The 24,816-nt window shown below is 46.2% G+C and overlaps 1 protein-coding gene across 1 annotated transcript in view; it reads right to left on the minus strand.

Moving 5' to 3' along the window:
* CDH23 (cadherin related 23) overlaps positions 1–24,209 on the minus strand; it is a 195,620-nt gene extending 171,411 nt beyond the window's left edge. Inside the window, 2 exon segments of the mRNA XM_062001684.1 lie at positions 22,660–22,737; positions 24,077–24,209. Of these exon segments, the coding sequence (XP_061857668.1) occupies positions 22,660–22,737; positions 24,077–24,209 (211 nt within the window).
* Between the last annotated feature and the right edge of the window lie 607 nt (positions 24,210–24,816).

Consider the following 24,816-nt stretch of genomic DNA (forward strand, 5'->3'; position numbering starts at 1 on the left):
AGCTTTCAGAAGAACAAACTTCTCTGAAAAATGGACACAAGTGTAGGTGGGACACCCAGTTAAGTCAGTGACCTACCCACCCGAGGCCACACAAGCACTTCCATGGCAGACACTCCCAGCAATGACAGTGACCACCCTCTCCCCAGCAACTCAAGAGCCTCCCTGCCAAGTTACAACCCAACACTGGAGAAAGATTTGCACCACAGAAAACATAGCATTCCTACAAGTTTCATGGAAACAACAGCTGAACTAAGTAAAGTTTGAATGTGATAGAGGTGGGCCTGCTTGAGGAGAGGGGTTGGACTATGTAATCTCAAAGTCTCTTCCAACCCCCACCGTTCTGTGATTCTATGAGTGTCCCTCTTCAGAGTTGCAACTCTTTCTTTAAAAGATACATTTGCCAACCATCCCATCAACATGAACCAGCACAGGCAGGAAGCAGAACATCCCAACACCTCTTGAGACTGCTAGGAGTCCTCATGGACGTAGCAAGGAGACCTTCCCTCCCAAGAATTTTACTGACTATGCAGAGAGACAGGTTTTTAGGGAAACTCCTCCAGAGTAAACACTACAAACTAGTCCTTGACATGACCTCAAGTGGATCCCGAGGTCAGAACCACACGGCTGGGAGCTTTCTGTAAGTGACTGATGTTAGGGTAGAATCACCACATTCCCAGAACCAACTAACCAAACAAGTTGTACAAGCAAGGGCATAGGCTAAATCAGCAACACCACAGTGCTGGGGTCAGTCCCATTTTGGGAGCTGAAGGGCAGAGGATGATTTTTACCTAAACAGAGCCAGGCAAGCTTGCATTTTGACTGCCAGCTGGCAAGAACAGAGATAACAAGAGACTCCTGATCCTGCCAGAGAAACCATGACACCATGCAAAGAGCTTCACAGGTCAGAAGAAATCATTTCAGTAGGTGACCTGTAGTGGCCTCCCTTTTTAACTACCAAGAAGTGGCTGCTAAAACCAAGTAGCAGCAAGGATGCCAAGCACATTTTCAGAGGCATCTGCCAGTGGGACATAAAGACTGAGACTGAGTAGTCAGCTGAAGCAAGCCACATACTCTCACTAGGAAAGATTAGATGATGCTTACCTAGGGTATAACCAAACCAAAACGTGCTGTGAAAACAGACAAAAATGTTGCCATCCCTTACCAGAAGGAAAGGTTCAGAGTCCATAAAAGACTAAGAATTACCATATATCCAGAGAGTACCAACCAGTTCTGCTGTCTGGGACTGTAGTGAGGACAAACTAAACCCTATTTGCAGATATTACTTCCTACTCAGTGGATGCAATGAATCAACAAGAGCTTCACTGAAACAATTCAGGTGAGAGTCACTGCTCCTCCTTCTTGGAAAAACAGGAGTACATGCCCATACTGCAGTCTCCCCCTCCGTGCAGAAAGCAGGAGAGCAGAGGAAACTAGAAGATGCAGCAGCTGACCCACCATCCTTTTCATTGCTTCTCTTTGGCCATACCAAGCTTTCTAGAAATACACCCAGGCAAACAGAAGAAAAGCAGGACCCCAGAAATCTAGCTAATGAGGTACTTTACTACTTCATGTAAATAAATGATTTATGAGTAAGATGACACACACACCGTAGTTTGCATCTTCCATAGACAAGGTAACTTAGCTTTGTATTAATTAGAAGAGATAAGCTGTTCTGCAATTAATATGAGGTCAGAGATAAAGCTCATTAGATTGCAACACCTACAGACCAAGTTCCAGGAGCATCCTGGCTTCAAGCAGGACTGCAAGACACTCGGAGGGTGTAAGATACCCCCAAAACAGTAAGGCAATGCTGCCAGCAACACTAACAGAGAAGTCACGCAAGCATCAGCAAACAGCTCCATCGGCAGCGCGTCAGTACCATTAGGGATAAGCCAGAGTGTAAGCTGCCACCTCTGAAATAGTGCTGCCTGAGAGCTACTTCCTCCACCAACAATCCTGTCAAGCTGAGGAGCTGATCAATGTGAATAGGGAAAAGAAAAAAAAAAAAAAAAATCAGCAAATTTTACTTGCACAAGTGAAGTTTGAGCAGGATTCATTCATGTCTTGTTTGAAATCTCATCTGCGTCTTACAAAAGAGGAAACATCCCCAAGGCTCTCAGTCTCACAAGGGAATACAAAACCTTTAGTGCTACAGCTTGTCTGCAGCCCAGCTGCTCTGCTCTCTGAATGGTTCAGGGGAACAAATAAATATAGCCATCCTCAGCTCAAATACTGCAGGGTGTTTTGCTCCAGCACAAGTATGCTTTGGTATGTGTGTCAAAGTCCCAAAGCCAGGAGAAAACGATACCAGTGTCTGTCTGCAGACTTCAGATCTGTAAGCAAATTGGCCTTGGACTGTCACCATAACTCTCTGAGGTTTCAAAACCTGTGCTGCGTGATGAATCCTGACTCATTATAGTGAAGATGCAGTGAAACTCCTGCTTGATTTATCTCTCTGGCATTAGCATGATCTCCATGATGTGGCCGCAGTAAAAACAAGACTTAGAGAAACGGGCCAAAAATTTGAAGCCCAAGGCAGCCAAGTTTTGGATAGATTACAGTTCCTGCTCCTTTCACCCCATGAAGAGCAAACAAAGTCTTCAAGAGAATCAAGGGAAACAACCAGATGTTTGGAAGACTCTCCACAAAGGTCACACCTTGGGGAAATACATGTGCAACTCATCTAAAACCCTTTATCCATCAGTCCTGGCCTTGAAGCTGCCTTCCTCCAAGCACAACTCAACTCCTTGGAGCTGGCAATGAACTACCACATCTTGGCTGGCCCATTTCTCACCATGCCTGCCTCGCTCCTTCCTTCCTCCTCCCTTCTCAAATGCCAAAGAGAAGGTAGGCAGAGACTTGGCAGGTGGTGCCTGGGTATCTGAGGCACAAGCTTATCTGCGTCCCCGCCACCGCACCGCAGTAAATTGCTTGTTGATAAATGAGGCTATTTAGGAGCAAGTGATGCCAGCATTACGGTTATTAATGACGCCGACGTGAAGAGACATTTAAGAGCGGCCCCATGTTCTATTGTCCTCTTGCCTGTGAGTAATGGGGCACTTCAGCTACCAAGCTTCAAAACTGGCTTGGGCTGCTTAACAACAGCAACAAAATATGACCAAGGGAAATGGATGGTCACTGAACTGGTGACTCTAACCTACTGAATAAAGCCAAGCTCCTTCAGTCAAAGTTAGGCGAAGCTCCAGTCTAATTTCACCTAAACTGAGAACATTTCCCCTTTCCAACCACCAAAGCTCCTCCACTCATGCCTGCAAGCTCCTATTTGCCACAAGACAAGACACAGCATCTTTTTTTCCCAATCTATGCTCCCGTGCTGCAAACCCACCCAAATAAAAGGGAAAATTCAAGCCGTGACAGCCTAAACTGGAAGCAGCAGCAGTCCAGCTGTACTGGCAACACGTGGTACACCCCAGAGCACAAGCAAGGATGATATTTGTTGAAGCCTGGGAGGCTTTCACAGGGCCATTACCTCAGTTTGCACGTCACGGATGTCTGAACATGGCCAGGAGGACAATGAGTGAGAAATAAAGAGGATGTTTATTGCAAAAGGAAACCTTGGAACTGAGCTCTGCAGTCGCTGGTGGGAGTGCAAGGCAGAGTGCACAAGCACACAGCTGTAAACTTGTTTCTGAGTTAATATACCCACGAGTGGTTTTCTTTTCCTATGAAAGCATACTCTTCTGCAAACAAATATCTGGAGATCTCTGTTACAGCTGGACCATTATCCCTAGTGACTAAAGCGTTCAATTAATTTAGCCTCTCTCATTTGTGAGCTGTCTGCAAATAGACTCAGATTTACAGGAATTTATTTGTTATTTGAATATACTTAGTTAATAGTTTATTAAAAACATATTTCAGACAAAGGATTTCTTGCTAAATGCTTCTACAACTGTTGCTCTGAGTGTTGGCAACTGTCTACTTGCACCATGTAAATGGTCACCATGGCCAAGTGGGAATTCCTTTGCATCTTGATAGAATCCAATATATCTCCAGAAAGAGTTTTCCAAGGGTCTGTGGAAACACCTGCACAAACATATATCCTCACACCAGTGCACAGCATTCAGTCTGCCTCAATTTCCTTAACCCCAAAACAACAAAAGACAACTTGTACAGAAGTCGTCACACAGAAGACAGGAACTGAGTTGAATACCAGAATTAACTGATTTCATGCAAAACGCCAGTGAAAACATCTCAGTAGCTTCCACAGCATCTTGCAAGTATCTGTGAGGCTTCTTATTCAGAATCTCACCTGCTCATGTGTGTTTTGGCTCACAACTCCAGTGAATGTTTGCTGCAAGAACTTCATCACAGCAGCAAGGAAAAACAGAGTGAGAAAGTAAGTAGCAAAGGGCAATTTCTAAGATTGATGTAATCCCTTAGGCAAGGAACAAGCCCAGACTCTTCTTTTCTTGTGTACCACAAATTGTAGCCTATACAGTACATGTGACATAGCTGAAATCACAAATCCTCCTACAAGAACAATTTCAGTCTTCCACAGAACGTTGCTCCAAAGCAGTTATCTCCCTTGCAACACCCAAGCTTTTCTCCAGATTACTGCACGTCAGCAGAGGGTGACTGGCAACACAACACCATAGGCAAGTCTTTACTCTTTAAGAACAAGTCCTCTTGTATGTTTTGGACAATTGAAACAGGTTTTTCCATGATTGTTGTCACCACGTTAAGAGAGAGAAGCAAATGTTACACAGGGAAGTGGCGATGCTTGCAAAATCCTCATATTGCTATGTGGGGTGAGGCAGATGAACCATAGCAGGCAGGAATGTGTCGCAGGGATGTCATTAGGACTCAGTTTTCATCCACTACTGACTTTCACAAGCTGCCATTTCTCTATGGCTTTATATTTACTTTAGGGACAGGCAGAAGACCAGCCAAATGAGCCAATTTTAAGAGATCCCAAGAGAACCTTGCTTTCTTGGTCCTTTACACCAGTGCACTGACATGTTCAACAGTAGACTTCAAGAGTTCCACCCAAGTCACCACATGGGTTACCCTAACAGGAACCTCAGCCGAAGGCACACATCAACCTGTGACATCCCCCATAGTCAACAAGATCCAGGACAACTGAGCTGCAAGCAGCTCTTCAAGCAAGTTGGGTCAAAGCTGCAAGAGGGGCCTGAGTTTATGCACCCCTCAGATAGTGTGCAAGACCAGCCAGCACTCAAAATCAGTCCCCTAGTCATATGCAAAAGAATATTTTTAAATCCAAATTGAAAACAAAACTCCATACTAAATACCAGCTGCTGGGTTGTTTGAAGGCAGAAAGAAAGCAATCACTGAGGTTTCACAGACTGTTCTAAAAGTGGAACTCTATGAAGAGAAAAGTGATCCAATAAGTCAGTTTTAGTCTTTCTCTTTCAATTGCTCTAAGTAAAGACTTTCAAAGCTTCTCTTTGCCTTGAAGCCTTGATTGAGGGAGAAATGAATATTGACCACCATCTACTTGCCAACAGTTGCTTATACATCACATTAGAGAAGTCTTTGCCATCTCTGCCACAGATGAACCTCTCCTGTGCTATTTGGCTTTACTTGGACCTAAGAAAGTCTACTCTATTTTCTCCACCTGACATCATGATTTGCAGACTCTGAGTCCACAGTCAGACATTCACTTCCTTGACTCTACAACAGGGTCTCACAGGGATGCGAGTCTTAGTGCATCAGACCTGAAAGGATGAGCAATACTGCAGCCCCAGGAACACTGTCCCAGCAGCTGGAAATCTCTAACATGAGACACAGCTAAAAAAACCTCAGAAAAACCCAAACTACACTCACCCCACCAATCTAACCATGCCACAGGCATTCACATACATTGTTTCTTCATGAACAGTGAGCATTTTCCTGGCATCAGCAAGAAATGAACCACTTTTCCTTCTTCCTATTAAAGGACAGCTGTTCTCTACCTCCTTTGGTGGTCTTTTATTCTAGCCTTTGTCCTTCTCAGGTTGCAGAGAGCACCCTAACCTACGTAGCTTCCAAAATTCCCTCAAATTTTGGGCTGAGATTAGATCTGTCATTATTAAAGAGTGCTAATAAGCCTTATTAACCAAGAGGAAATGCAAAAGGAATAAGGGAAGGATTTTCCTAGAACCCAAAGTGCAATAAATTCATAACCAACTTAATACCTGTACTGATAAGAGATACTCATTCTATTTTAAAACCAGTCTGAGTCTTTCCATAAAAAAAGAAAACACTCTCTCTTTCAGAATTATTCATGAAGATAGTCACAAAAAAACTAAACAAAATCACATCACCAGTTGCAGTGGAGTTATCCTCCTACAGTGGGTGGCAGCTGTTTGGATGCTGACATTATTCACCATTAACACGGCATCACACCAACAGCAACCCTTGCCAAGGCAAGCCTGGTTTGGGTGGGCACAGCTGCACACACAAGGAAAACTCCTCAACTTGCACCAGAGGTTTAGATTGGACTTTAGGAAGAAGATTTTCACCAAGAGGGTTGTTGAAGGCACTGACACAGGCTGCCCAGGGAGGTGGTGGAGTTCCCATCCCTGGACATATTTAAAAGACACATAGCTGAGGTGTCAAGGGACATGGTTTAGTGGTGGGCTTGGTAGTGTGAGGTTGGTAGTTGGACTCTATGATATTAAAGGCCTTTTCCAACCAAAACGATTCTATGAAAACATATAGCTTCAAGCAGTGCCTGCATCCTGCTCCCAAGGGCCCAGGGCAATTCAGGGGGTAACAGAGACCAAGTACTGAAAAGGGCAGAGAACAATGTGGTGGATGAAACTCCCCACCCTGGGCAGCTGCGCGGCTCAGGACTACTGGGCAGCCAGACCTGATCTCATGGAGGGTCTTGAAGCAACGAGACTTCCAGAGCTCTAGACCTGAGTCTCCTCATCCTAGACATTTTCAAGCAAAGACCTTGTGCAAATCTCTTCCTATTCTTTCAACTCAGTCTCTTGCACATGACATCCTTCTCCAGTTTTGGGATGCCCGTGCACGTTCCCAACTGAAGATGTTTTCCCATCTGTCCTGTGTACCCTTCCACAGGCATGCTCACAGGCTTCCTTCAGGCTCCCCACTTGCAGCAACAGCTTTCTGACATGCCTCCAAAGTGACTGATGAGCCGGTACGTTGTTTTTGAGCAACTCACGTGCCTTGTCGGCATGAAGATGACAGACCTTGGGAATCCAGGCATTAATACCGGAGATTTATAGTCAAATCTGTCACGGTCGGGGAAGCTTTTTCCCCAATAACTACTCTGGCTGAAGGTCGATTTTCCTAGGCACTAAGTGCAAAGAAGCTCAGTCACCTTGGCCCCCACCAAAAGGCACGAAGGAGAGCAGGGGAGAGGGACAGTCACCAGTAAATACATTCAGCCTCAGGCTGCCCAGGCAGTCCTGAAGATCGCGCCTGCTTAGTAAGAAAGCATGTTGTGCCAGCAAAACCCTGGCTGCAGCCTCCCACCAGGGAGCAAAAGCACATCCGGGTTTGAGAGCCCACCAATCCCAAACTCCACGCCCCCAATGTATTGAGTAAACAAACACAAAACCAGAAAGTCCATCTGACCTAGCACAGCAAGTCACACCTGCTCACATATAGCTTCAATGAGAGGCTGGCAAACAACATTCACTGCCTCCAACCCTTTATTTTTAAGGAATCCATTGCCACAGGATATTTGATGCATGAGGCTTCCTCTCTCTATGCACAAATACCATCAAGGACTTCATGGATGCTGCCGTTTGCTTATATTTCACTGTCAGCACCACGCTATTATTTTTGTAGTATGACTGGTACTGCAACTCCAACAGCCAACAAGTGCCATAGCAATCAGGGTAAACCTTGAACATACAACTTCATCCTGCACATCAACAAAAACCCATGTATTTTGTCATCCAAAGACAGAGCAGTCACACTGCATCATCTCTCTAGGATGGGATTTCCCCCTCTAAGACTTTCAAGACATTCCTCTGGTGCTGGCAACATACTAGTGAGCTGTGTGTTTTTCCTCAAAGCAAGGTCAACCACTGTAGCAACTACTCATGCTAGTTATCAACAGTACATACTGTTTGATCACAGTTGCTACTAATTCTGCAGATAGCTGGGCTGGTGATGGTGGGAGTTTTCAAGGGGGGAGCAAAAAAACCTTGGAAGCTGACACAGGGGACTATGTTACTAACTACTGCTCCTCAGATTAGAGTTGACCTGCAAGGGTCAGCAAATAGAGCTTAGAAAATACTAAGGGAGACTTCTCTCAGCCCTTCAAAAGTTTGTGTTCCCAAGCAGAGCTCAAATCCACCCTAGAGAGATGATGCAGTGCGACTGCTCAGATCTGATCAACCACTAGATTTGTTCTGGCCAAAGGAAATGTTGGACTGCATATGGCTCTGGCACTTGTGTATCAAAGGCTGTATAAGCACACAGAGGATCTAGATGCATGCTTATTTTGAACAAACAGCTAGCCATGAAGCTCAGGCCCCATCACCAGAACTGCACCATCATGGAACAGGTTACCTCTTGCTGTCTCCATTTCCTGTTCTTCTAGCTTGTTTTCAAAGAAGGAATTTGACTGTAGTGTAAAAGTCTCCATGAAGAAGATGAAGGCTATGGGAAAGTCTACAAGCTCACAGGTTGTGTTTCAAGCTATGAAGGTTTTTGGGACTTGCTTACCCAGAAGTTACCCTTGCCCCTGTTGTAGACCAAAGCATTTGGGACAAACAGGGGAGCATCAACCTTGCTGTTTCTGAGCATACAGAGGACGTGGATATGAAATCCATTCACAGCATTTCTGTTGCTGCATTCTTTTCCCCACCAAGGCTGACGACAAATACAGGAGGAGATGGTGAGAAACAAGTCAAGAAGCCCAGTCATTTGCAAGTGCAGTGAGCCTCAGAGCAGGTAGAGGCAAAACATCTATTGGGAACTACCACGGGCTAGGTGGCAATTTCACAGACCAACAGCTCAAATCAAATAAACCAGCCCAAGCCAGGACTACCTGGGGACTTGGATATGGACTGGCAGCAAAAACAACTTGGTGGGCTGCCAGAGGCACCCATGTGTACAGGCCATAAGCAGCTCCCACTTGAACCTCATGGGATGGGCCAAAAAGGTGCTCGCAGTGTGAGATGGTTTCCAAGAGAGGCGTTTCTCTGCACAAAGCTTTCCTGGGTGAGTTTCCCAGGGCATGTCTAAACCAAATCCTTTTTTTTCAAGACCTCAGAAACCCTGAACGGGACAGATTGTCTGTTAGGAAAGCTGCCTCGGACAAGGAGACAGTTCTGTCCTCCTCAAAGAGCTCACCAGCATGGGCTGGTAGTGCACACCTCGCTCACCTCTTTGCCAGCAGAATGGATCAATTCCAACAAGGAAAACTCCTGAGGTTTACAGTCAGGGCAAGTCTAATAAAACCAACTAATCATTTATTCAGTCAGTTCTGGCCATCCCTAGCAGTCAGAGCAGATCTCAGATTTCTCTACTGTATTCTTATTTAAAAGAATAATCTGGGGATAATTCTTCGTCTCCAGCTTGTTTAGAAGACATAGACTATAAAACCTGAAGGAGTTTAGAAAGATAAAGTGCACAGCATCCCCTTTCTTTCCCTTTCCTGATCCATCAGCTCTAGTTTATGGGATAAACAGGGATAACTCCCAATTAGAAATTTGCTTTCTATTAGTAATCTTGGCAGTGTCTGTGGAATATTTCTGCCTGTGACCTGTACAGGAAGCCAACCTGCACAGCACACAAGCTATCTGGCAAAAAATTCAGTCCCCACAAACATACCTGTCCTTTGCAATGCGTGTCCAGCTTGTCACAAAATCAAAGACCTACAGCAATACTCTATCACAGAAAGAGACTCCCTAAAGCGAGTCAGAAGACTGTATGAACGGTGACAGAAAAACTGCTTCATCATTTTGTGCTCATGGTGCTTTCCAGGCTGGCTTGTGAGCCCTGGCACATAGCAGTCATTTGGTTAAAAGGTGTGGAATAGAACAGGGATAAAATGTTTGAGATTAACAGTTTCAAGAGCAGACATCCTTTACTACATCTTCCCCTTCAGGACAAGAGTCATCCTTTTCTTCCCTAAAATTTCCCTTGCAAATCCTTCCAAGCTCTTTTTTTTTTTTGCCCCCCTCACTGATTTGAGCTGAGCTCCACAAATCCTCTCAAACCCCAGCTGCCAGCAAGTAGCCTGCCCATCTCCCCCTTGGCATCTGCCTACTCTGCCCAGCATTGCCAGCTGGGCAGTGCCAAGTCCTCTCTGCCTCACCTGAGCAGTCACTCACCTGTGCATTCCTTTCACACTGGAGCAGACAACACCTGCTACACAGCACATCTCCCCACGAGGCTCCTTCCCTAAAGCATTCCCCCCACTGCACCCCCCAACACCAAGGAAGGTAAGAGGGGAAGACCACACACGTGTCCACATCCCCACAGCCAGCAAGCCACCCAGGTGACAAGCACGTGCTCAGCCAAGAGAGGAGGAGTACAGAGAGAAGGCAGATTTGCAGGCTCTGATCCCAAGCGCCTGACCCCCTCCTCTCCCTCGTTATGGATGAGGTAAATTAGCTGTGACACTCATTAGCTGCAGCTCCTAATTAGTGAAAATTAATATTGGTTTTGATAGAAGTGTTGGCTGAAGCTCTCCCAGGCAAAGGCATTATTGACCTTGTTATCTCATTTAATAGCAAGTTACATCACAGAACCTACTTTTCGTGGAGTCGACAGATTGCAGCTGCCTCCCACCCTCCACAGCTTCCTTCCCCACCAGTCAACAGACTGCCCCAGCCCCACTGCCCACTGCATCCAGCCCCAGCAGCATCTCAAGCCCCCTCCCTGGCAGCAGTTGTTTCCCATGGCCAGCACTTTTTCCATTGAAGGCACAGCAGCATTCTGAACAATTTCAGCGGTGAAAGGTGCAGATCTATACCCAGTTTGTAAAGATGTAGTAATCTCTCTGGAACAGTGACAGCGATCCCTCCCAGCCCATGGATGTTGCTTCTCCCAACTGGTCTTTGGGAGAGACAGTCCCTAGCCCCCATGTCCCAATCCCATCACCCCTCCCATTGGCCCAAGTAACTCCAGACTCAGAGGACTTGCTTGCCACCACCTCTACTGACAGTTTGAAATAATAAATGAGAATACTCGCAATGCAATGGCAATTACCATTTAATAAGGGAAGAAATAGGAGTAGCACCCCTTGACCTCAGGGATCCCTGTCCTTGGAGCCTGGGAATCCGAAGGTGGCTAACTAGCAAAGTAACAGACATCACTAAACAAAAGGAAAACATTTGCTACCAAAGTTAGGTCTAAAAACCCCCACGCTGTATTATTCACACATTAATAATAATAAACATGTCAAACTGTCAGATAAGAAGTTAATCTCATTCAGAGCACAATTAAAGATGCCATTACCCAACCACCTGGGGCCACTTCCACTTTTACAACACAGTGGGTTTAACAGATATCAGAGCCGAGGCCACGCCTGGCAAAGGAGCATATCCAGCCAATCCCCTTGTCACACCTCACACAATCTACTGGCAACTACCAGCCCGGGCAGCTGCTTTGTTAGATGGGGTTGAATACAGGTATGTGATAGTAAAGCTTTTGGTGGAGGCCATTCCTTTATTTCTAGGATCAATATCCCAATGAAAATTGTCTCTCTGCCTGCCTGGATGATACCACCAGATACAGGATGCAGGATACGCAAAGGGCAAACCAGAACTGAACCATCTGCAGTATCACTGGTCCCTGGGGTGAGCTTATGTTTCTGGAGGGAAAAAAAAACCCAACAACCAACCCCAAATACTGGAAAGCAGGAACTCCAAGAGATTCCATCTGATTTTACAGTAGGATGCCCACCAAGGGCAGCACTTCTGGCTTTCCATATGAACTAAGAAGCTTTTTGGGGACAGCAAGCAGACCCTGAGCCTTTTTCTCCCCTAAATCACAACTGTCAAATTCTGGCCTTTATGAAGAGGAGAAAGTTTTGGAGAAAGATATCCTTTCCTGATGTCCTTAGATGATGTGCTGAGAGTCAGACAACTCTGGCTCCATCAGCCCAAGCACTACTCAAGGGATGCAAAGTCCTGAGAGGTGACTGACACAATGTACAAGGAAACATCTTCTCTTGCAAAATCATAGAAACCTTGAATCGTTTCCAACTCAAACCACCTTAAGATCATCTAATTCTACTTCCCCCACTATGAGCAGGGACACCTTCCACTAGGCCAGGTTATTCAAAGCTCCATCCAACCTGGCACTGAATATTTCCAGGGACATCCCAGTTCTCCTTACATCCAGGGACCTTTGTACCATTTTATGAAGAAAGTCTATCAAGAGCATCAGAAGCTAGGTTGCTATTTATACTGCAGGCCAAGCCAGTCTTTCCTAGCCTGCAAAACACACAGGTCCCATACTCCTCTCTCCAGCTCAGTAGCCTGGCAAGGTCAACCAGGCTTCTGTAAAATTTAGCATCACACAGCTATTAACAGAGTTTTTCAGCCTTGGATAGGAAGCTGGTATTTTAAATTTAACCATAAAGGGCAACGTTAAAAGAAATAGTCAAGGGCCATTCTGAAAGCAAAAGTTTTTTCTGAAGCTCTATTAATTGCATTCAAGTCTCTGCTACACATGTCCCATGCAAACTCCTCTCACAGGCTTTCCTTTTCCACTGCACAACATGTGAGGCTCTGTTCTATAGCCTGTGAGCGAGACAGGGAGGCAGGAGACAGAGCCCACTTCCCCCACTCAGAAGGATTCTAAAGCCACGTATGGGAGAGGATCCCCGAGAGCCAAGGGCTACAATAAAGCTAAGGGCTGTAATTTCATGTCTCATGAAGTTACAAAGCCAGCTAATAAACTCGCTCAACAACTCCAAGCCAAAAGCTTGGTTTTGAGCTAAATTGAAAGAATACAGACTTTTAAACAAAAAAATAAAGCAAATCAGCAAATTCTATTTAGAATGCCCCCTCTGCACACTTTGCAAGCTTGCTCTGCAATGGGACTGGAATACGTTGCCTCCTCTTCCTTGAGGTGTGAAACAAGCAGTGTGTGAAGCAAAATAAAAAATACACCTCCAGCTTACAGCTTGGAATGCAAAACCAAACTCCTGGTTTAAAATCCAGGGAGGTAACAGCCTCCCCTACCTCCTAGGAGACATCTTTTCTACCTGCCATCTGCCAGAAAAGGGCTGTGAAGCCTCCTAGAACCCACAGGGCTCACCCTCCTCTGTCCCTTGCTGTTAGGGTTGCATAAACTTGTAGGATACTGCCAATTTTGATGGTTTCTGAGAAAGCATTCTGTTGCAGCACAATGATGCCAGCTTGGGACTATTTCCCCCACACCGCCAAAGCACACAGGCAATGGCTTCTAGCTGATGTGCCTTCTGCAAGCTGTCACTCCCAGCTTCGTACCTGACAGGACTGCAGAGAGCATCCCAGGGTCTGCAACAATTTTTCCAAGACAAAGAACAACTTGCAGAAGCCAGGGAGATTCCTTCCCCCCCACACTTTTCCTTTATGCTGCTAAAAAAGCTGCTTCAGGGATGATGGGAGAGATAGTCCTTTCTACGTGGTCTCTCCACTTACTTGCTTTACTGTTCCCCTGTCCCAAGTTGTACATCATTGGTGCTTTTTTGTACTGAAGTATTGTTTTATCTGGTAGGACGTGTTTAATTTGACAAGGCTGTCATACGGGGAAAGGTGTGTTTCAGGAGTCAAGGTTTTCCACAGTGCCGTTACTTTACAGTCTTCTGCCATATCTATTTCTTCCCCTCTGCTTCCCACAATCATTAGCAACAACCATTAATCTCTGCCTGTGAGAACGCTCCTCACCTCTCCCCACACCCCAAATTGTTAGTCTCCCTCGGACTTTCTACATTTCAAAGTCGTTTCCCCCCTCCTGTTTTCAAATTAACTGCTTGAAACTGAACAGTGGCATAAGAAACAGAGCCATATCGCTGTTTGCAAAAGGATATTACCTTCCCTAATATGATCTCTTGCCTCAAATCTAATAATCAATTAGAAAGAAAAAAGAAAGAGGTTCCTCTGTGTTCAGGTACCAAATCGCCCTCCTAATTGCGCACAGGCAGAAAGACAGCCTATGCAATACAATACCAGAGCCTCGGCAGAGCAGGCATTTGACAAACTCATGCAGATGAATGGAATAAAATTGAGTTACTAACCATTAAATGTCAAGTGTTTGAAATCTTTCCCCCTCGTGTAAAGAGCAATATTAATAAATCTTTAAGAGAGGGAGCGCACAGAGCTTATTCACTCTTCTGACCACCACTGCAAATTGAACAGATGTTTTCATTGAGTTGTCCAACAACGCTGCCTCCAGCTTTTTTTCCTCCCCCCTCACCAAGTGGTTACAGTTAATTCAAAAGCCATCAATGTACGAGAACAGTTTGACAGGAGAAACCAATTTATTAACTCCCTCTGCCAATCAAGCACATTAAGCCATTCAAAGGTAGAAAGGTGCATTAGCACATGCCATCAATAAATTGGTTTAAAAGCCGGGAGACCGGGGAGGAGATGGATTCACACAACATTGAGGTGGCCACCTTGCGTGTCCTGCGGTCCCCAAAATTGCAGAAACCATGATAAAACAAGCCTCCCAAGAGGCAACCCTGCCACCCACGCAATCAGCACAGCCAGGGCAATGGCTGCTGACACCCCGGCCCCGAGCAGGGGATGCTCACGGGTATAACAGCAGCTTTCCACATAATCGCTTCTCAGCAGCGGGAGTTCTATTCCACATACATACGTCTCCAGAAGGGCTCTCTTCTGCCTGCTTATTTTCACACAGGAACATGGTGGTTTTCCATAATGAGGACTAGCTAAGTAAATTTCCACATTTTAATCTCTCAGATGATTTAGATGTAGGTGAAAAGAAGCTGGACCCTTTTCTTGGGGGTGTACTTTTTTTTTGCCTTTTTCTGACTTCCTTTACGCCAGGAAACAACCACCAGGATCCTGGCGGTAGTGAGGAATAGTTTGAATTCATTTGTTTTTATAAAGACAATATAGTACTTGCACAGTGACAATTATAAAAAACTTAATTAAAAGGTTAATTTTTTTTAAACAGGGCTAGAAGCCCTCATGTGTTCTTGCTTTTCCTCACACTCAAGAAAATTAGCCAGAGAGTGGTGGAGCAGATCCAAATTTTAGAGATCTCAGATGAAAATGTTGTGTGCCGACACATAAGGAAGGAGTCTCGGGGTATGCTTTTTCCCCTTCCCTTTAAGTTCACACAGCCCAAATACTTCAAGTTCCTGGTCTGGCAAAGCACACAAGCACGTTTATCACTGCTTGTACCCAGAGATTTTTTTCCCGGTGGTCCCATTGACAGACTCAAAGTGAAAACACAGCTCACCTTCTCCACCAAAAATACAAATTATGAGTGTATGCACATGCAAGTATTTCCCCACAGTACAAGGAAGTATTCTTGGCCCACAACACATTCCTTTAAAAGATTAATACCTCCACATAGATATATAACCTCCTAATTTGAATATATACACACATATACATGTATATATGCACTTTTCCCCTGCACTGATTTTAGCTTTGCCAAGCTTAACTCATGCTGCTATTCCTGCTCTGTATCAGGTTTGTAACCCATGCTAATGCCCTCACATGCAGAGAAAAAGGCCAAATTTAACTGAACTGGCACAGTATGGACATCCAAGCCAAGCTCCAAGGTAACCAGAAGCACTCTGCCAAGCAGAGTCCAATGCCCAGTAAGAAGCCAGTCCACAAATGAAGCTTTACAGACAGCACTGTACAGATAATTAATGCTACTAAAGTAAATTCAGACATAAAAATCACCCCAGGCCTCAAAACTACAAACCCACACTCTTCTCCATTTCTCTGGGAAGGGTTCAGCACTCAAAGTAGTAGTGTAAGGGCTCACACACAAGATCAAACCTTTGAATGGTTTGATGAGGCAGTTGCCGAAAGCAAGGTTACTCTGACATGTTAATTAGTCTATATTGCAAACATACTTTCTTCCTTCTCCCTCTCTCCTTTCCCTTCTTAAACACAAGCATTAACATTATTGCCTATTAGCAAAGCAGATAGGAAAATTTAAATGATTGATGAAGTGATTAATTTAATGGCACAGGGTTAAGGGGTTGGGGGGGGCTTTTTTTCCCCTAAGTTTCTTGATGTTGGGAATAACTAATTTTCTAGCCTTAAGTTTTTATTAATGATGCTGTACCTTCTAGAGCTCAACAAGTAATTTCATCAATGGACCTTCTAATGAAAGACACAAGAGCTGAAATCCTCCTTCTTGAGATACTCCTCAAATACTGTTGTTCATTAGGGTCATTACCACACTTGGAAGCCAAGCTGGTCCTTCACAGAGCACTCAAACAGCCTCCAAATTCAGTTCCAAACCTGAAAATAGCTATTGGATGGTAACACCCCTTTCCAATAACACTGAAGGGGAAAGTGATGTTCCTGTAGCCTCCCCTTTACAAAGGGGAATGTTCCCACCCCCTCTCAGAAATGCCAGTGAATCAGGTTTCCTATTCAGAAATCTCTCAATCTCTCTCACAGCCAGAGCCCAGCATATTCCTCTGGAATTATCCTTTGTAAAAGGCGAAATCAATTCCAGTAGCTGCACACACACACATATCCCGCTGTGGTGATGGACACGTATGCGCTCACGCTGTCAGCCCAGAGGGGCACGCAGGTTCCTGCCTCCCCCCTGAAGACAGGCTGCACCTACCTGCTGGAACACCAGCTCCAGAAAACATCCCAGGCTGGATCCCAGCCCAAATTTAACTTCTCCTGCTGTCCTCCCCTGGGGTCTACGGCTAAGAGCATCCACCCAGCAGCAAACTGAGGAGCCTAGGGTCTACCTATGTGTGCCAACTCACCTTTTGTCAACCAAATAAACACCAAAAAATACTTCTTTACTGCATTCTGACAATTATGAAGCCCTTGCCTCCAGGTTAGTGCAAACACGGGCAGCTGGGACACCATGCAGTCCCTAACCACTAGACACATCCATCATGCACTTGCTCACTTGTTTTGCTACGCATTTGCCTTCTCATCTGGCAATTATTTCTATACAGTATGGTTTCATCAGCAGCTGAAAATGATCTGAAGCAGCACCACCACAAAGAGATGGCCTCCCTTGTTTGGCCATCCTGACTCCTGTGACTTGAATGTCCACCTGATCCTGCAGCTCTACCATCAGCCATGCCTAAAGTCTGGTATGGCTGAAAACTGGCTTTACAGACTGGTAGAAGACTCCTTGAACAAAGAGACACTAGCTGCACCCTGAGCATGTAGTGCTGGTGTGACTGGGGTGCAAAAAGGTCCCACAACTGCTGAGCTCTCACCTTCCTCCAACTTACATGTTCCCACCTTGCCTTCCCAAAAGTGTATTTATTACCTTTTCTTTGAAGCTGTTTCAGTAAATGAATGCACACACAGAGGGGTAGTTTTCTCACTAACAGCAATTTTGGATGGATCCCCTCTAAAGGGAAGGTGGGTGTTATCTTTCATTAGACCAACCAGGCACAGAGGCTCTTCCCCACAAATGCAGCCAAATATGCCCAGCAGCACCAGTGTGAAGAGGGCACAGATACTGCTTTAACATACATTTCTCACAATAAAGTCGGCTTTTTCAACCTCTCCATTCACTCTACTACCAGTGCTACCTTTCCAAAAGCATCTTCCAGCCTGTCATTTTCTGTAAAAGCCAGTCTAACTCACATCATTCACAAAGGCTCTTGCCCTGCACTGTGCTGCCTTGCTCCTTTCAAGGAGTTAGCCCCAAGCTTTAAAGCCTTCTCCTCTGTGCTCTTTGAGTCACACCTCCTTCGTACCCAATTAGCACCTCTTTAATGGTATGCCTACAATGCTTCCTAGTCTCCCCAGCGTGACACAACCCAAAGGCACACAGAGATTAACTTGATTTTCTCCTTTTAGCTTTAGTATTTCATTTTGAGCAAGGTAGACAGCAGCAGATCTGCTGGGGCAGCCCCTCCTCCAACATAGCTGCATGCCTCTGTGAGCAAGGCCAGGAGACACCAAAGGGAGAAGAATCCTGTGCTCAGACGCCCACCATCTCCCCTCCAAAGTTGTCCCCAACAGACAATCCACAAGCCTCATTCGTGGATTTCTGGTCCAGACAGCTCTGACGTAATTGAATCGGTCCAGAAGTATGCACAGACCAGAGCCAGCACTTTTTTTTTTCCTCCTTCCAGTGAGACATTAGGCAAGTGTCATGGAGGAGCCCAGCCACTGCAGATGTCTTCAGCTGTGGGATCAAATGAGCACACAGGATTTAGCCAAGACAGCCTGTGCTCAATCACACACATAACCATATCTTCAGCAGCAGCTTGAATGGCCCAGCACCCCCAGGGACCTTACCCGAGTGCCAAAGCATCTGGCTGCCCAGGACCAGAGCACTGCACCAAAAGGCTGTGGCAGAGGAGATAATTGCTTTAGAAACTACAGATAAAGCACACAGAGGATAGCAGCCTTTCCTGCCTGGAGAATAAAAGCCCTCTGGGCAGATCCTTGCCTGGGACTGAGAATCAAATCAAGTCACCCACATTTGTGGATCCCATCTGATGTTTATCAGAGGGACAGGCTGCCTCAGACCCAAGTGTAGAGTTAACAGTGAGCACCCTGTCAGCTAAATACAAAGTTCTCTTCCAGTCCTCATGTGAAATAACTCCATCCCAAGAGGCTCTGAAAGACAAGAGGTGACACATGCCAATTACTTTAATCACCACCCGCCAAAGTACAGCTACACTGCAGCAGTGTTCCTCTATCCCTAGCTCCTCTCAGGCTGCAGCAACTTGGGGTGCACAGTGAGAGCCCCAACTCCATGGGAAACATCCACTATAGCCCATTTTGGTGAAGCAGGGCTCAAAGAGCAAGCATCAGCTTTCTCTCCAGAACTCCATGAAGAAACATCCATATGTTCTGGATTCTCTTACTTGGTGTGTGACGCCCCAGAAAAGAAATAAACAGCTTTCCTCTCAAATTCCCCATGCCTTCTGCAAGCAGAGGAGCTCTGCTCAACACAGCCCACCCTGGAAAGGCTCCAGTTTGCCCTGAGAAAGTGTAATCTGAATTCCCCATGACAAAGTCAAACCACACCATCAGAAATGTCAGACAGTAAAGCTCTCCTATTCAGTGCCAAAAGCCAGACGGGGATCTTTAAACACCCAATGGCATAGCCAACAGACAGCCAAGTGCCCGAGCAAGGCCGCTTCCACATGTGTTCTCCCCTGCAGAACTTGGGGCTCAGTCACCACCATCAAGAGGTCTGGGTGTCTCCAGCAATCACCCTCTTTTCTACTCTACTGCATTTAATCAAAATTCCTGCAAGCAACATTTTGCAGTCACCACCTGCAAGTTTCCCAATGAGCAAGGGTTTTTTGTAAGCTCCCAAGGGCATACCCACCCTGTTCCCAAAACATAAACTATTTACAGTGCATTTACCAGCTCAGCAAAAGTTACACATAGCAAAGGGGAACAGAAGCATGCAAAATTCCATGTCAATCATCTGTCTCGCTTTCTGAGCACAGTGAACCCAGGGGATGGAGAGCACTGCCCATGCTTCCTGGGACACACACAGAGATAAAGGACAGGAACAAGGGGATTTTGAACAGAAAAAAAATCAGCCCCAACACACTGCACACATGCTCTTACGATTTCAACCCACCCTCTGCCTCCTGTCAAATGCACATCCCCACCTCCTCACAGGGGCTGTGCTCAGCATCCCCTGGCCACCCATCCCCCCACATCATGGTGGCACTGAGCAGGGACATTTAGCCTGAAACCCCTGCACCTAGCCAGGCTCCAAGTGCTGACCCAACACTCTTCAGGGCTCTCAATCAACAGCCCTGACTGTGAGACTTGCAGAGTAAGATGTTCTCCTTGGATCTGCAGTGTCACAGATTAACAGGCAGGAGGCGAAGCTGAGACAGCTGACTTTGGGGGACCCAGGGGTTGAGCGTCCCACCAGGCATCAGAGGCATCCCAGTGATACTCACAGGAGAGCATCCCAACCAACTGGTGCGGTTGAGAGCACAGAACGTTAGCCGCATGCCCTCCTGCCCAGAAATAACTATGGGAACCAAGTAGCAGTCAACCTTGGCAGAAGCCCCAGGGGAGCCTGACCTCCTCACCTACCAGACATCCCAAGAGCCTTTCCCAGCTTCACCAGCATTTTCTCATACTCACATTGCCCATTTCCTGCTCTTTTAAGACAATGTTATTCCAGTGATGCTAAAATGTTATCATAGGATGAAGGGAAAGTGGAACTGCACTGATCTGAATGGCTTCTTTTGTCATGCATTTTGCAAGGCATTGAGGCATGAAAGCTTTCAGAGAAGCTCAGGTGAATCCAAGCTAGCTGGTTATAAGGCCAGTCACAGACTTGACATGATGGATCATCTTCATTTTCCCATTCCTGTCCTCCATACAGCAAATCCATTTGCTGGGCAATTAGACTCCAGTTATTACACTATGCTAAGATGATGTTCCTATTGCAGCGGGGGGGAACCCCAACCAAGAGAAACTTGGAGCATTGCCTACTGATCCCCACATGATGACAAACCCAGGGCTCTGGGTAACCCCACCTGCAGCATCACCACCTCCCCAGAATGCTGCTGAGCATCACACCCTGCCAGAGACCTCTAGGCTCTCACTCAGTAGCAACAGCTATGTGGCTCTCCCTTACCCACAGCCCTCTAAGAGATTTGGGATTAAATAAAACGGCTCTTGGATTGATTTTGATTAAGGCAGTGAGTAGCACAATAAAAACAGACAATCCCTTCTCCTGCAAACTCTTCTAAGGGCTGTTAACCAGCCAATACTCCTGCTTTCAGAGTAAAACACATAGCAATCTGGCTGCCAGCAGCTGATACGGGCTCTCCCAGTGCCCAATCTCACTCATGCCACCATGGTCCAACCAATCATTATCCCTCCTCTCCAGGCACCTTCCCCCTTTTCCTGCAATTTCTTCCCCAGCCCCTTCAATCTTTCACCTTCCTCAAGCTCACGTCTCCTATTCCATGTGCATGCATGTGGGTGTGCGTGTTTCTATTACTTCTGGGTGAAATAACTGACTGGAGGGTCAGTCCACCTGAAAATTGCTCTCCCTGGACCTAAATGAAACAGATGGGCATTGATGATGTTTTGGGAGAAATTAATCAGCCTGGACCAGCAGCAGCGCCAGCAGCTCCCTCAGCCCAATCTCGCCTAATGAATTCCAAGCTCTCTGTCTTAATAGCTCCTGACAAGACTAATTTACTCTTGTAAGTGATTAGAAGGGGAATGATCTCTTAATTGTTGCTTAAGATTCCTTTCAGCATACAGCCTGCAAGTGGGGACTGCTCGGTTTGGTACCAGGTGAGGCTGCACCCAGGCTGGAGGAGGGGGCTGCACAGGGGGCCTTCATTCAGTGCCACAGTGATGGGCACTTTAACAGAGCTCACAAAAGGAGATGCATTTTGTTCTAGGTAAGAGGCATCACATACTGTTCTGCTACTTACACCCTACTCAGGCCATAAGATGCTCTATCTAAAGTTAATAAGTCTAACTCAGAAAACAAAGAAACGCTGTTTATCGCCACTCTCAAGGCTGACATTTCCCTCTGGTGCACCTGAAAACAAAACCCCAGAGTGCCAATATTCTTAAAGAGTCAATTTCATTCCTTGCAGTGTAATACAAAGTTTAAAAAACAACTCAACCCCCAAAGTAATTCCAAGAACAATTTTACTCACACAATATCTCACTGGAAAGCAGACTGTCAGAAGTCTACCCCCATTTTCTGACAAAATAGAACTTCAGTCCAATTCCCATTTCAAGCTCAAGTATTTTGAGAGCCACGTACTACTCTGTGAGGAAGAGTTTCCATTAAGCTGTTCCTCCCAGACAGCTCTCTCCTGCCTCCTTCCCCAGGACTTGTTCAGGGCACATCCAGTGCATCCTTGCAACTAAACCTGAGCATCCCTGAAAGACAAGAGTCCCCAGGCAGATAGCTACAGTTCCAAAAAGACTTCTACCTGCACAGAGCTCAGCTACCACCCAGGAGCTTCCACAATATCCATCTGAAACTTGCTTCCAAGACCTCACATTCTGCCTCCTTCCTCAGGCACCACCCCAAATTCCACAAGCAGGACACCATGGGCTACAAAAGATGGAACCAAGGGAAGCCCCAAGAAGAGATGGAAGCCTCAGCATGAGAGCCCTGGTTGAGCTGAGCAGTCACTAGCAGAGACCTCTCCAGAATTCTTCAACCCTTGACAGTCCCAGTGGCACCTTAGGTGCAGCAAGAGCCTTTTAAAGAGGTTACCACTCAGGCTGCATGGCTGAAGGCAGCAGTAGACATGAGAAGGGGCCTCTGTAGCCTGCATCCCAGCCACCTTCTGTTTCCAATCAATTCCTCCCACATTAAAAGCCAGTCACAAGCCCTGATTGAAGAGCACAAGTTTAATGGACTGAGAGCCTGGAAAGAGGCTGAGAATGACCAGGTCGATTTCTGCATTTACTAAAACCAATCCCTAGCTAAATAAAGAAAAACCAAGCTACATCTGTCAATCAAAAGATAAACATTTCTTTAATGCTTTTCTATTGGGGGAAGGCAGCAGACCCCCCCTCCCCACAGGCATGCCCCACTTACCCACAGGAGTATCCTCGTTGATCAGCAGGTAGGTGTCAAAGAAGTAGTTTGTAAAGTATGGCAGCCGATTGCCCCAACCTGGGAAGAGGACAAAAACAAGGTGTTATTTCCCTAGGGTGCCACACAGCGGCCAGGCTCAGGGCACAGATGCACACAGGGGAATGGGCTCTGCCTGGCATCATGGTGGCAAGGGGTAACCTTGAGACGAGGGCTAATAGGATGGAAAGTATCACGCGGTCCCCTGTAGAAGCTGGTTAGGGAGACACCTCTGTCAGCCTTTCTTTTTTGTATATTCTTTTGGAGGGTGAAAGCAAAGGAAAAGGAGGAAGCCAACAGCTCAGGGACCAGAAACATCAATTATTGTTTTAGCACATGATTAATACCTTTACTTTGTTCCCACGGTTGAGAGCCTTTTGCCTTGTCAGCCATCCCAGCAAACCCCTGTACACCTCCCATCTCCTATTACCTGATCGTCTTTCTCTCTAATTGCCTCCTTTCACCTTTAATAACCAAGCTCCTTTCTTCCTTTTTTATGGGGCTGTAAGCCCCCAAGCCTGCCCCTGGACCACAGCACCCTGCACCAGCACTGCAGATAAGAGCCAAGTGCAGAGCACCTAGGAGAGCAACCACCATAGCATAAACCAGAGAAAGAGTCAATCAGCAAATATTTACCACTTGAAGGATGCAGGAAGAGAGGTGGAGGGAGAGAAAACACTGATTTTTCCAAGAAGATTTGGTGTTGAGCAGGCTGCACCCAAAGGATGCTTTTTCCTCAATATGCAGCCAGAGCTGGCCAGGCCTGCAGGCTTTAAGAGTGTAGCTGAGCTGTCAGAAGTAAAAAATAGGGCTGAAGCAGAGGTTTGAACTGGTCTGGCCAAAATAGTTCATACCTATTGATGGGGAGTCCCAGGAGGGCAAGAGGCAGGACTGGTCCCAAGCACAGGCCCTGACAAGGGGCTTGCTGGGAGTGCTGGGGCAGCATTTCCCCACTGTCACCCCTCATAACTGTCTTTGGCATGGGCCAAGCCAAAACCCAAGACTGGGTAAGGACAAAAAAAAAAAGTCAGAAAGGCATCAGTGTGACTGCCCATCCCACCAGATGCAGATCCAGCCCAGCTCCTTTCACCACGGCCATTAGATTATCACCTCCATCTTACCCCAGCTGTGCTGCAACAGCAAAGACTAATATCAGGCAAAGGGATAGCAAACCCTGGATGAGATCAGGTGTCCAGGTTTGCTACTCTTCAGCATCCCACCTTCAGAAACAAGAACAGACCAAGCTTGTGCCTGCCAAGCTCCTAATGGAGGGAGATGTTCCTGACACCTTTCAGGCACAGGTCTCAGTTGTGCTTCCACACAAATCTGCTCAGCACCCAAGGGAAACTCACTCAGGGGGATCATGGGGTGGGAGAGCAGCCTAGGCTCCTCCAGGGCTTCCTCTGTAACAAGACAGGGATTTTCAGCACTGCCCTCTTTCCTCAGGCACCAGGTTTGTTAAACACCTTGAGAAGTGGGAAAACACTGGAGACAGCACTTTTGCAAAAGCACATTTACATCTCAGCCTCTGGAGTGAAGTACCTGGAAAGAAAGTGAAGAAAGTCCCAACAAAATGGATCATTTAGAAGTAATGGTATCTCTACAAGCTCCAAAGTACATTCACAACTGGCTGTGGTGCTGGGGCCAACAGGTTTTGAGGAGGAGATAGATGAGGCTAAAACACACCAAACAGTCCTGTGCACAGAGTGCTCATTCCTGAAAACCTCTCTATTTCAAAATATGTTTCTTAATATTACCAGTATACTAAAAATAAGTTGTATCTTCCAAATCCAGCTGCAGCAGATGCTGGGAGGCATTCAGATCACCACTCTGTGAGCACACAGGATGGAGATGTAAGGGAGAAGGGCGACGGGCATGCAGGAGCTGGGGAAAGCTGAAGGAGAGTTTGGAGACAGGATTCTGCTTTGGGCTGCAAATCCCAGGATAAAGAGCAAGACTGTCACTGAGCTGCCAGACTGTCAGCATTCAGAAAGGCAGGACACAACAGGAAAGGATGGAGAAAAATTGTCTGAATGGTACAAAAAAATAGGTCAAAAGATGAATGGAAATCATCCTCCCAAAAATAGAAGAGGGATGTTGTGGCCAAAGACATGGCTGTGT

This window comes from Colius striatus, chromosome 8 (genome assembly GCF_028858725.1).
Source record: "Colius striatus isolate bColStr4 chromosome 8, bColStr4.1.hap1, whole genome shotgun sequence".
NCBI classification, from domain to species: Eukaryota; Metazoa; Chordata; class Aves; order Coliiformes; family Coliidae; genus Colius; species Colius striatus.